Source organism: Mus caroli, chromosome 1, assembly GCF_900094665.2.
Source record: "Mus caroli chromosome 1, CAROLI_EIJ_v1.1, whole genome shotgun sequence".
In the NCBI taxonomy this organism is placed as follows: domain Eukaryota; kingdom Metazoa; phylum Chordata; class Mammalia; order Rodentia; family Muridae; genus Mus; species Mus caroli.
The window spans coordinates 151809578-151822129 of record NC_034570.1 but is presented as its reverse complement, the minus strand read 5'-3'; the positions used below and the strand labels follow the sequence as shown (position 1 = coordinate 151822129).

Genomic DNA, 12552 nt, shown 5'->3' with positions numbered 1-12552 from the left:
GAAGGAAGGAAGGAAGGAAGGAAGGAAGGAAGGAAGGAAGGAAGGAAGGAAGGAAGGAAGGAAGAAATAGGAAAGGAAGTAAAAGAAAGAATATAAAAAGCATCGTCCCCAGCAGAGGCTCTCAGAGTGTCATCTATAGGCCACCAAAAACATGTCCAGGAACTTCTCTGAAATGTAGAGTTTGGGTCTGTCTCTCATTACAATGTCAGGCACCGTACGGTGTGATCTAGCAAGACCTGTTTCCAAAAGGCCTCTGCCTGAATCCACGGACATTTGGGTTTGCAGTCACACCCTAAAGAAGTTAAAGCTTAATAAGTAACTCTGTAGCTTTAGGTGGAGTCTCTAGCATGCCCCTGTCCCTCAGTCTCTCTACACTTCAATTTCAGAAAGCAAAAGTCGTGCCCCAAAACCCTGAGTAACAGCTGTGAAGAATACACCTCGCAGGCCACTTTCCATCCACAGTCTACATTTATCTACTTTAGGCGGAGGTCAACTAGTCAGTGTGGGGACTTAAGAGAATGGGGTTGTGACCTCCAGCAGGTTCCCCGTGGCTCTGAGGACTCTATTCCCTCTTGTACAAAATGAGTGTATTAAATAAAGCCTGGAAATCCAGTGAAGCCATTGCTCCGAAGCACACCGTCAAGCATGTGACTAAGGGGGCTTCCCACAGAGACCATGCTGGGTCAGAGCACAGCGGTGCTTGGTGAAAGACTCAATATTAGGAGGAGAAAAAGTAACAAGAAAATAGTACCATAGTGAAAGAATTAAAGGAACGGAGTCAGACTTTATTAGCTGCCTTTTGTAGGTAAAGGGATCTTGTTTAAAGAAAATGTTTTCAAAGCTTTCCTCTGTGATAGATACACTGACAACCCACTGAGCTGACCATTGACTCCTAAGGCATCTAAAATAAAGATCTCCAATATTCTCAGTCTTTGATGAAGCAGGTATATTTCCTTTCAAAGTCACATTGGGCTGAGTCTAATTTTTAGGGTACCAAACTTTATGTAGAAGTCATATCTACTTCACAAGGAGCTTACCTGGATAAGTTATATAAAGTGTTTCCCCCAGTTCCTGGCAAAGAGGGAATGCTTAATTAAAAAAAAATCCAAATATATAATAATAATGTTAATTTCTTAAATACTCTTTGTTAAGATTTTGGTCAGGTAGTACAAGACACAGGGCTAACTGATAGAGAATTGCTGGACGCATTCTCAATAGATTTCTGTTGTTTAACAATCTCCCCTAAAGTGAAACATTCTATTCGGGAGGAAGTTCTCTTTAAGACTCAGGACGTAAACCACTCACAAGAATCAGAAAGTCCTTGAAACTTACAAGGGTCACAAGGCCTCTTCCCAAAATTATATAACAGTAAGGAATGCTAGGGAAAGGAAACGGACCTGCCTCCTCTGATTCACCCACATCTCTGTAAGAAACCCTTTGCCCACATTACTGTTAAATAAACCCCCAAAACTCATAGGTTTGCCAAGGGGCACTTGAAATCACTGCTTTGGCCTGTCATGGATTCCCGATCTGAAATGTACAGACGATTTCTTTTAACATCTCTCCCCAAAAGTCACACAACAATTTGGCTTACATAAAAACACCCTACCAAGGGGCCAGAGAGATGACTCAGCACTGGCTGCTCCTCCAGAGTGCCAGAGCTCAAGTCCCAGCAATCACATGGTGGCCCACAGCCACCTATAATGTGATCTGGTGCCCTCTTCTGGCATGCAAGTGTACATGCAGATAGAGCACTCACATTAAATAAATCTTAAAAACAAACAACAAAACACCATTAAAACCTTTTCCATCTTTAATTTTTTTTCATAGAATATTACTTCTAAAATAATTATCTTGCACTGGGCGAGGTGGCTCATACTTTTAATCCAGCACTTGGGAGGTAGAGGCAGTGGAATCTCCAAGTTCAACGCCAGCCTGGTCTACAGAGCAAGTTCCAGTACAGCCAGCGCTACACAGAGAAACCCTCTCTTGTGCATTTATGTGCACAAGACATCTACATAAAAACTGATTGTCCCTATAAGTTCTACCAAGCTGTGTTAGCCTCACTACTCCTCTTTATGTCTAGTAGTTTGTGTAATGTTTGTGAGCTCTCAGCTCAACCCCAAAGGCAAATACCATAGCATCGAAATTATCCCTTTAAGTGGATTTTACATATACAACTCTGCAGAGCATTTCTGATGAACACTAAATGGGCATCACTAATAAATAGAAGGAAAATTAAAAAAAAAAAAACTAGGCTGATGAAAGAGAGCAAAAAGGATGAGGTGTAAAACTGGGGCGTAGAGCTCCAGTCTCCGCTCAGTCTCTGCTGTGACTGGAAAACCCTCTGTGAAGGCAAGAAGTAAGTAACGGCAGAAAGAGTGAGAGGGGCAAACGAGCAGGTGGCTATTCAAAGAACATTCTGGAAGAAGCAACTCCCCCTCTCTTGTGTCTCTCAAAGCAGTGAAACTTAGTAAATCGCCTAGCAAACCATGCAGGGAAACAGCATTTCAGTATAAGAAGCCTTACCTTGAAGATGGGAAGAAACCTAATCACTCTTAAATATCCTATCACCACCGTAAACTGGATGAGAATCAAGCTGTCTGGTCTCAGCTTGACGAAGTACATGCACAGTATATCCGTGATTCCCATGACTATGATAAAAAAGTCCAAAGTATTCCAATTCTGAAGAAAATATTTCCTTTTTAAAATTAGTACCTGTTTAAAAAAACAAAGAGTATCTATTACTCCGTCACAGCTATGTATTGTCAGAGGGGAGAAGGAAAGACTTAAAACTGTAAGTCAACTAGAAATGAGTTATTCTCTAAATGCTATTTTCTTTGTGTGTGTGTGTATGTTCACCTGAGTGTGTGTTTGTGTGTACCACATGTGTGCAAGTGCCCAGGGAGCCCAGAAGAGAGAACCAGGCGCTCTGGATCTGGAGTTAGAGTTAGGAGTAATTGTGAGCCACTCGGTGTGGACTCTGGGAACTGAACCTGGACCCTGAACAAGAGTAGTGCCCATTCTTAACCACTGAGCCATCTCTCCAGCCCCATGAGCTGTATAATAAAAGCTGAATTTTAAGCTATTTGTCTGGAATCCCCCTAAACTATTAATTTTCCACATCATAACATTGAATGTGATTCAAAATTTTAAAAGCAATAAACAAGTTTGCTGTAAGACTATATTAATAATGAGGCATGATAAACTATGGTCACACCGAGCTATCTGGTCTGACATGTGGCTCTCAAGCCAGCTCATCTGTATTTGTTTATACAATGCATTATGGGGATGTTCTGCATTATTTCAGGAAGAATTTAAGGGAGGTATCTATATCTGAGATTTTTTTTTCACCTACTCCTTGAAAGTCTCTCTACTTTTATGAGACTTAGTTGATGTCCAAGGCTCAGACTAAGGGTGTTAACATCCCAGGATCCCACCAGCTGTAATAACAAACAGTTTCTGGTATCAAGTATAATAAAGTAGCAAAAGTGGATTCAAAAATATCTGAAGTATTCTTTTTATACAACGTATTTCTATTTTCCACAGTACCTTCAGTGCTGATTCTAATGTATATAAAAACATAAAATAGTAGTTTATGGATGTCAGTGCCGATACATTTAACTCTCTTGCAATTGGCCACAAATGTATGATCATGGGGAAAATATACATTATTGTTACAACATATGTTGCATATTCAAATTCTTCTGAAATTATAATGTGATAGACAAAAATCAGAAATTTATTATTCCTGGAAAAGAAAAAGACCAAATAAAATACCAGATCATTTAAAGTATAACCAGTAAGGAGAGAAGTCCAACATCTGTCTAAACAAATTAAACTAGAAATAATATGGAGAAGATAAGTAAAAATAACAAACATACATCAGGGCATGGTGGTATACACTGTTAGTCCCAGCACTTAGGAGGCAGAGGCGCTAGATAACAGAGCTCAAGGCCAGCCTGGTCTGTACCGTGAGTTCCGGGACAGGCAGAGCTACACAGAGAAACCCTGTCTCAGAATAACTGAAACAATAGCAACAACAGGCATGCTTTATATAGAGATTATAATAGAGGAGCACAAGAGGATGGTTCCATCAATGTATGTAATAAATCAATATATACCTGCCAAAGTGGAGCTGGGCCAAACGCCCATGGCTGAGGAGCACACAATTCTTATGGCGGAACTTTTGTCAGCTGAAGTTTTGTCAGATGGACAGTAAAACTGGCTTCCAAATATATAAGCGTATACCCATATACTAGCACAGCGAACTCCCGTCAGGGGTACGTCTTTTACAGCAGGCCACACTCAAAGCAGGGACTCACAACTGGTCACAATGGTTAGATTCAGGCACAGCTGAGTGCTTGGCCTCAAAGGGGACATTTATGTCACTGCCTCTGAGGCCCAGGGAGCACGTCGGAAGAGGGGTGCAAGGGTTGTGGGAACCAAAGGAAGAAGAGTGTAGTAGAGAGTTAGCTTCAGGATATGATGTGGCTGTTGCAATCATAAACACACTGCAGGAAGGAGGGAGAGGAGGAGGGAGAGAAGGAGGGAAACGACAGACAGACAGACAGATAGACAGACAATCATCTCTACCTAGGTATGAGCAAACAGATTTACTCTCCCAATGCCATCCTTCCTCTGCCATGGTGACCTATGCCTCCTCAAACCTTGAGCCAAAATTATTCTCCCTTGAGTTGCTTCATGTCCAGTGTCCCCTCACAGAGACAAGAAAAGTGGTAAGTGTTCCTGAACATGTGTCACGATGCTAGGAGTTTGATTTGTTTTTTAATGTTCTCTTTCAATGTATTCAATGGATGAAAGCAAAAACTATTCCCAGTATGTTCTTGTTTTGAAATCTACTGTTGGGGAGGAAAAAAGGTTGTTTTCCTGCTCTGAAAATTATATATAAGTTCACAGTCTACATAGGAAAGAGAAAAATCTACCCAAGCTAAGAAAAGTGGGTATTTTATAACATTTTGGAAAATCAGTAACAGGCATTCTTAAGGTAGTGTTAATTAATGTTTCCTTAATTTTAGACATCAATGCTATATTATTAAAACAGACTACACTATTCTATTGATGAAGTTACACAGAGCTAAATTTAGCCCATCGTGGATATCACTCACCCTGGCTCAGTCCTCTACCAGGATGAATACTGTACACAACATGGTATATAAGCGAGCCCTAAGATGCTAGCAGTTTCTTTAACAAGGGTATCAATGAAGTTGCTAAGACAGAATAGAAAAGGCAAACACACTGTTCAGTCAACACTTAACCTGTAAATATCTGATATAAACTTAGTTTTAAGGGAGGGGTGTTCTACTCTAAAATGTTGTGTATGTCACTACTAAAGGTTCTTAATACTTACCCGGGTACAGTGAAAAGTATCCTTTCTTTGTGATATTCCAAGTAAGTTAACATGTTTTTAAACTTTATAAGCCAACTCCTAGCTCTCACATAAGTTGAAACATCAGAAATACTCATGAATCTAAGAAAAATGCACATAAATATTATTAAAAATATGTTTCAGTTGGGACACTAAAAGGGGGAAAGATATGCAAATTCAATGTGAGCCTACTCAGCCCTTAGCTGCTGCACCTATTCACCTGTCCACCATGGTCACGTTTCAGTGACATTTTTAGCCTGACACGCCTGTGTCCTTGTTCCTAGATCTATCCTGACCTGAGACAGAACGTAATTAAAGCCGCTCCAGACTGTCCCCTTTGGAGTTCTGGAACTAAGTTTCTTGTTGTTTCATGTTGCCCAACCCTAAAGCAACTGAATGTCCCAACTTTCCCAAATGCAATCCTGGGCCAATGGTAGATCTCCCTCAGAAAGCACCAGATTGTTGAAATAGTAATGTCCCCTGGCTGTTCTTGTCACCACTGTCTCACAGGTTTGTCTCAGAGTGTCCATTCATCACTGCTTGTCAGGATGGGGACCAGATACTGGTACATGTCTAAGATGCTGAACCTTTCCCACCAGACTGTACTGCGTCATTTAGGCCAAGTATTCCAGAGCTCACGCCATCCCCGGAGAGCAGTCCGAGAACAAGGCTTCTGTACCTTTTCTAATAAAGTGAATATGATATAAAAGCAAAATAATCATAAGAGCAAGCAAAGCTATGTAGATTCTCATCCATGGATTCTCTTGTCTCTTAATTAAGCCAGATTCATCTCCAAAGTTATAAGACGAATGAAGAGGGGAGGCAGGATGGAAAGAGGCCATTCAAACAAGACGAGTGTAGGGTAGGGATACAGACCGTGGTGAGAGTTTACCCAGCATGCTCAAGGCCCAGCATAAAAAAAAGAAAGAAAGAAAGGGAGAGGGGAATAGATAGAGGAAGGGAGGGAGAGAAGGTGGAAGGAAGAAGGGGAAAGAAAAGGAGCTGGAGGGAGAAGAAGAAAAATTGTTATTGGGTAAATGAGTGAATGGGTGGGTGAACAGAAGGTCAGATACAGATAGCAGAAATGACAGCTTGGTTAATCCAGACATTCAGTTCTCGGTTTTTCCATAGTGATACATTCATTCCATTTGGGAAATATCAATTAAAGAAGTGTCTCACTTACTTTCCGTGGATGGGGCAGTAACTTTTGGTGGCACCGATTAATATTCGAGCTGCCTCTACTCCAAGGGTACCATCGTTACACTGCTTTTCAAAGCTACTCTAAAACAGGTTTTATATTTTAGCATTTCATATTTATACATACTTACATATATTTATACACTTATATTTAAATAGAAATTACAAAGGATCAAGACAAATGGAATGGCGGAGAACTGTGGCTCACACCTGTAATCCCAGCAGTTGAGAGGCAGGAGGATTGTCATGAGTGCCAGGCCTGCCTGGGCTGCCTCAAAAGAAAAAAACAAAACAAAACAAAAAAACAAAGCATACATATAACATATGCTTCTTTTCACAGTTTTATTTAGTTATTTTTACATTTATTTATTGCTTGTGTGAGCACAAGGAGGTCAGAGGACAATGTGTGGGAACTGGCTCTCTCCTTCCACTAAGCGGACCGGGGACTAGAACTCAGATCTCCCGGCTAGGTGACATGTGCCTGTACTCACTGAGCAGCTAGCTTGCCAGCTCTCATCCTGGTCAAAACAGTGAGTTCAGATTCAGTAAGAGACACTGTCTCCAAAAGTAAGGTTGGAGAGCAACTGAGACAGACACCCATTATCAACTTCCGGCCTTTACACACACACACACACACACACACACACACACACACACGCACTCGCGTGAGCGCACATACACACACACACTCACATGTGCACGCATGCATGCACACACATCAAATAAATAAATAAATAAATTTCTGTAGCTCAAACATTAATTGTGTCAATCGACTATATAAGGAGACAAAAGGGTTTTCTAATCGCCTCAAAACCCTAAAGATTAAAGGCATGTAAGACAAAAATAAATGTAATTAAGACTGTTAGAATGATACCAACCATTTGTATTATAGCTACATGCAATCTGGCCTCTTCTATTAAAACTTCATCGGTTGGGGACTCCTCTTTTGGACTGAGGGGACTGTGGGAAACTTGAACGTGAGTCTGTTTTAAAATCTGAAGAAACAAAGTCAAAAATAAGTAAAACTGGTAAAGACAGGGCAAACACTGTACTTAAAGACGCTTTCGGTAACCGACTCAGAACCGCTGCACTGGCGAGCGACGTGTAACTTGGGTGATATGCTTCTCTACGACACTGCTGTTTTCAGTATTCCACCTATCCTCCAAACCCATCTATACTCCACTATTCTATACATCAGCCAGTGTTTTCTGCATTTTATAACACACAGGGAAGTTCTCTCAGGATCTTAACCAGTTTGAAGTATTATCTTGGCCAAGATCATTGTTTGCAATTCATTTTAAGAAATGTCCATTCTTCTTGGATCTGATAGAAAGGACAATCAATCATAACGACTTTCTTTTTAGGGAGGAAATTGAAGTTGCCTCACCAGGACAGCAAAGCTAGTACATGTTTTACAGCGTTTAGTTAGTGATAGGTTATTCCTATGCCACCGGTGAAATGGGCCAGTTCAAGGCGAGATTAGATTATACTAAAGGCAGGTTTATTGGGAAGCTGCTCTCAGGCGAGTTCACTGGCCCCAGGGATGGAGGTCAGAGGAGTTGCCATGGGGAAGGATTAGGGAAAGAGGAGAAAGAGAAAGGGAGAGTGCACAGAGAGAAGAGAAGGAGAGAGAGAGACCAAAATGTCTGGATTATATAGGGAGGAACACCTGGAGGAAGGGCAGCCCAGCCCCTGGGCTAGAAAATTCAAGGTTGGGGTCAAGGTGTGCCAGGTGGGGACTGAGGGATGCTGGGAGAACCTGGAAGCCAGGACTGCTTTGGAATCTAAAATATGCACCTCAGTCCCTTGTCCCGGGGTCCAAAACCAAACAGTAACTGGAATCAGGACTGTGTGTATGTGCATGTACAGAGATGTTTGCGTGTGTGCACATGTGTGCTCATGAGTGTGGAGGTTAAAGGTCAGATGTCCTTCCTCAGAATAGCCGTTCACCTTCTTTTAGTTTTTTTGCTTATGTTTGACTTTTAAGGGGATTTTTGTTCTTTGACAATTATATACATTCAACTCTTGATGCAGTGTCTATCAATGGAAGCAGGAACCCACAGCGTAGGCTACGTGGCTGTCCTGTGAACCTCGAAGCACTGGGGCCACAAGCAGGCACCACCACATCAGGCTTTTCTATGTATGTTCTGAGAATTAAACTCAGGTCCCCATGCTTGTGTGACAAGCACTCTACCCACTGAGCTATCTCCCCAGTCCCAGAATCATGTTTTTTAATATTGAGTCATGACAGACAGGAAGACCCAGAGAGGGAATGTGAGACTATCAACTCACAGGATTGTATTCGATTTTTGCTTTTTCTTCTACTACGTTCCAGTTAACGTTTGTCAAAATTTTTTCTGTCTTAAATAAAGTTATTGTGTTCCGTATAGTCTCCTGAATGTGTTCAATGGCATTTCGAACAGCCATTTGTCTTGGGAGGGAGAGAGCACACAAACCTGTGGTTTAAAAAAAAAAAAAAAGTAGTGAAGGCCTTAGCAGAGTACCCACCTTGGCTTCCTTCTCCTCCCCTTGACCAATGAGCTTATTCTGAATTTCTCTACCTGACATGTTTATTTATTATGTCACTGCTCTTATGTATTGTATTCTAAATAGTTTCAAATTCCACTTAGACATTATTAAATGTTTCCATTTGTGATTTTATCTAACACAGTATATTTTTGTCTGCAGATTCAATTCCTTTTGGAGTTAGGCAGCTTTAGTAGAACTTGTGAAGTATCTCCCAACACCATTCTCTCCTTTCCTCTTCTGCCAATGGAATCCCTGACTTTGACTAAAAAGATGGCCAGGTCGGAAAACTAAAACCATCCAGGTATTGTCACTCATGTGTCTCATGTATTTAAGCTCTAACCGCTGGCGGATGCACAGGAATGATGGGTGTGTCCTTAAAGACAAGCTGCTTATCCTCCAGTCCCCACATCCCATTAGTCTAGACGCCTTGGTGGAAGGAAAAGACCCATCCTTTTTTAAAGGCTCTATTCACTTGGTTTCTACTAAATTATATGAACCAATATTACAATTAATGATCAATATACAATCCATTAACGAAAATAACTCATTTTAAGTCAATTCCTGAGATCTATAAGCAACCTCTACACAACCCTGCATTAATATTCTATTTGCATTTTTCCCAGTAAACCTCTGAATAACACATATACTTTACCTAACGTATTGGCTGAACGAAGCATCATATGTGAATTTATTCCTGTTGTCAATAATGATAGTACTTGTATATAGAAGATAAACTAAAAACAAAACATACAGATATTATAGCCAAAATATCAAATACTTTTTCCAGGAAAGAACAATGTTCATTTACCCACCTGCAAAATTCTAACTCAATCTATAGTCCTACATTTTGTTTCCAACAAGCTAAAAACAAAGGGGTCATTTTGTGGACACTGTTTGGTCATAGTACACTAGGGCAGAAATTAGCTTTTTGTTTGAATGAGGAAAAAAAAGAAAAATGATGTGTATTCTAGAATAAGGACACTAGTCAGCAAGGCTGTGGCCACTTGCATGGTGGGGGAAAAAACGCCACAGCAAACAAAAAGACAAACACATCTGTCGGCTTAGCTTTGTCATCTGTTAGCCATGAGCCCTGGAGCCAGGTAACCCCTATGAGCATAGCTTAGGACTCTTTACTAGGAAATGAAGTTAATAACGAGATCCCCTCCAAAACATTTCCCCAAACTAATGAAACATGTGAGGTGCTTGTCAAACCTCTGACTCCCAGACCTATCATGACTATATCATGACTGTAGGCTTGGAGTGCAACTCAGGGGATTCCTAATATCGTGCAGACTTAGAAAACACTGTAAAAATGATGCCCAGAGGTTAGTTAAAAGTTCACACTTGAGGCCAACTCATTTCACAGACGAGAATCCAGGAGGGTAAGTTCTTGGTTAGTATGTCTTTGCGAAACTCAGACTTTCTTCAACACCAAATTAATTCCCAGGCCGAGGCCACAGATTAAAGTCTTACAAAAGGCCTAGGGGAGGAATACAGTTTTCCATCTTCTTTACTTTGATTTCCCCACGTTCAAAATGAAAAGGGTTGACAGTTAATCTCAAAAAAAAATACATATATATGTCTTCTCTATGGACCTCTGGGTGCAGGAACAAAATAGCAATGAAGAGAAAAAAAATCCCAGGCCAGCACTGAGCCATTGAGACATCAGGGACTGTTGACACTCACTTCCAGACCCCTCAGCAAATGAGAAGGTGGCTACGGTGGCGGTTTGTTCCCTCCAAGAAAAAATTGAAGTATATTCCATGGGTATATTGTGGAAAATTGGCCCTGGAGAAGTCTAGAAACTTTTCTATCTCATTCCACACTGTCATAAATACTGAGGTCCAGAGACTAGGGTATTGGTAATACATTTGCTTAGTATATGCGAGGTCCTAGGTTTGAGCCCCAGCGCTGCAGAAGCAAATGAACAAATAATGAAGTGCCCCTAAGGCTGCCAGCCCATGCCTAGGGTGTCTGCTACAGCACTATATGTCACAAGACTTATCCACCGGCTTGTCCACGATTTGGAAGAAGAGAGGAAACCAAGTATTGTTTTCCACTGCAGATCACAATATCTTCAGCCAGGCTTGTTTTGTTTTGTTTTGTTTTGTTTTGTTTTGTTTTGTTTTGTTTTGTTTTGTTTTGTTTTGTTACAGTCGCTCTACAAAGCTATGGCTGTCATGGAACTTGCTATGTAAACCAGGCTAGCCCCAAACTCACAGGGATCTACCTGTCTCTGATTCCCAACTGCTGGGGTCAAAGTCATGTGTCATTATATCGGCTACAGTCAAACATTTTTAAATGAGTCAGAAGACTAAAGGATGTCTTTTATGCAACAATGTATAGACTCGTCCTTTCCTGGGTACACTTACCTAGCACCTCAGGTTTTGTTCTAGCAGCTACACAGAGATTTGAATGTTCTACACCGGGGCATTTTATTGTCACACTTTCTGATAGCTATTGGGGAAAAGGTGGCATTTGTGTGCTCAGTAAAACTCACAGGGCATTTATTAAGCATCAGCTGTTTTACAGAGCATCGTCTTGATCCTCATTAAAAGCTGAGGCTCGGGCTGGCGAGATGGCTCAATGGTTAAGAGCGCGGACTGCTCTTCTGAAGGTCCAGAGTTCAAATCCCAGCAACCACATGGTGGCTCACTACCATCCATAACGAAATCTGATGCCCTCTTCTGGAGTATCTGAGGACAGCTACAGCGTACTTACATATAATAAATAAATAAATAAATAAATAAATAAATAAATAAATAAATAAATAAATAAAGCTGAGGCTCAGTGAATGATGAAGGCAGGGTTGAAAATCACGTCTCCAAGTCGCCCTAATAATAATTGCTATGTGAACGCTGGCCCCTCATCACTGTCAACATAAGCACTTTTCTGACAAGGCACTTTTGCAATGGAAAGAGTGCATCTTTTTTTTTTTTTAAATCTAACTCAAAGTTGGTTAACTTTAAGATTGGGTACAGTGTGCTACAAAATAAGTAATAATGAGTAAATAAAATAATCATAACGCATGATTATCTTCCCTACCATATGTGGTGCTGGTAATTTAAATCGAGAAATATTGTAAATATCGGGAGCCAAGAGTAAGCTGAAAACGCCTCTGATCCCAGACCATGCGATGACGAATCCCCAACGCCAGTCATACTCATAACTTGAATGCATCAAAATTGGGCTCACTAAAATGATAGTAAGCAGCCTGTGGGCAGGAAACAGTACAAACAAATGAACGCACTTCATACAGGAATGTCGTCTGTGGTTAAAATCATGTACTCAGCACTAGCTGTCACTTAAAAGTCTCCAGGAATTTATGAAATTCTTGGACAAATGGATGTATCTGGAGGATATCATCCTTAGTGAGGTAACCCAATCACAAAAGAAGTCATTAGATATGCACTCACTGATAAGTGGATATTAGCCCA

The 12552-nt window shown here is 40.8% G+C and overlaps 1 protein-coding gene across 1 annotated transcript in view; it reads right to left on the bottom strand.

Annotated features, from left to right (window-relative positions):
* Slc9c2 (solute carrier family 9 member C2 (putative)) overlaps nucleotides 1-12552 on the bottom strand; it is a 59217-nt gene that overhangs the window by 20893 nt on the left and 25772 nt on the right. The window contains exons 10-17 of the mRNA XM_021177277.2: nucleotides 12161-12329; nucleotides 9768-9849; nucleotides 8879-9042; nucleotides 7465-7581; nucleotides 6573-6670; nucleotides 5372-5491; nucleotides 3553-3751; nucleotides 2530-2718 (exon numbers count right to left, since the gene is read on the bottom strand). Coding sequence (XP_021032936.1) covers nucleotides 2530-2718; nucleotides 3553-3751; nucleotides 5372-5491; nucleotides 6573-6670; nucleotides 7465-7581; nucleotides 8879-9042; nucleotides 9768-9849; nucleotides 12161-12329 — 1138 coding nt within the window. The remainder of the gene's footprint in view (nucleotides 1-2529; nucleotides 2719-3552; nucleotides 3752-5371; nucleotides 5492-6572; nucleotides 6671-7464; nucleotides 7582-8878; nucleotides 9043-9767; nucleotides 9850-12160; nucleotides 12330-12552) is intronic.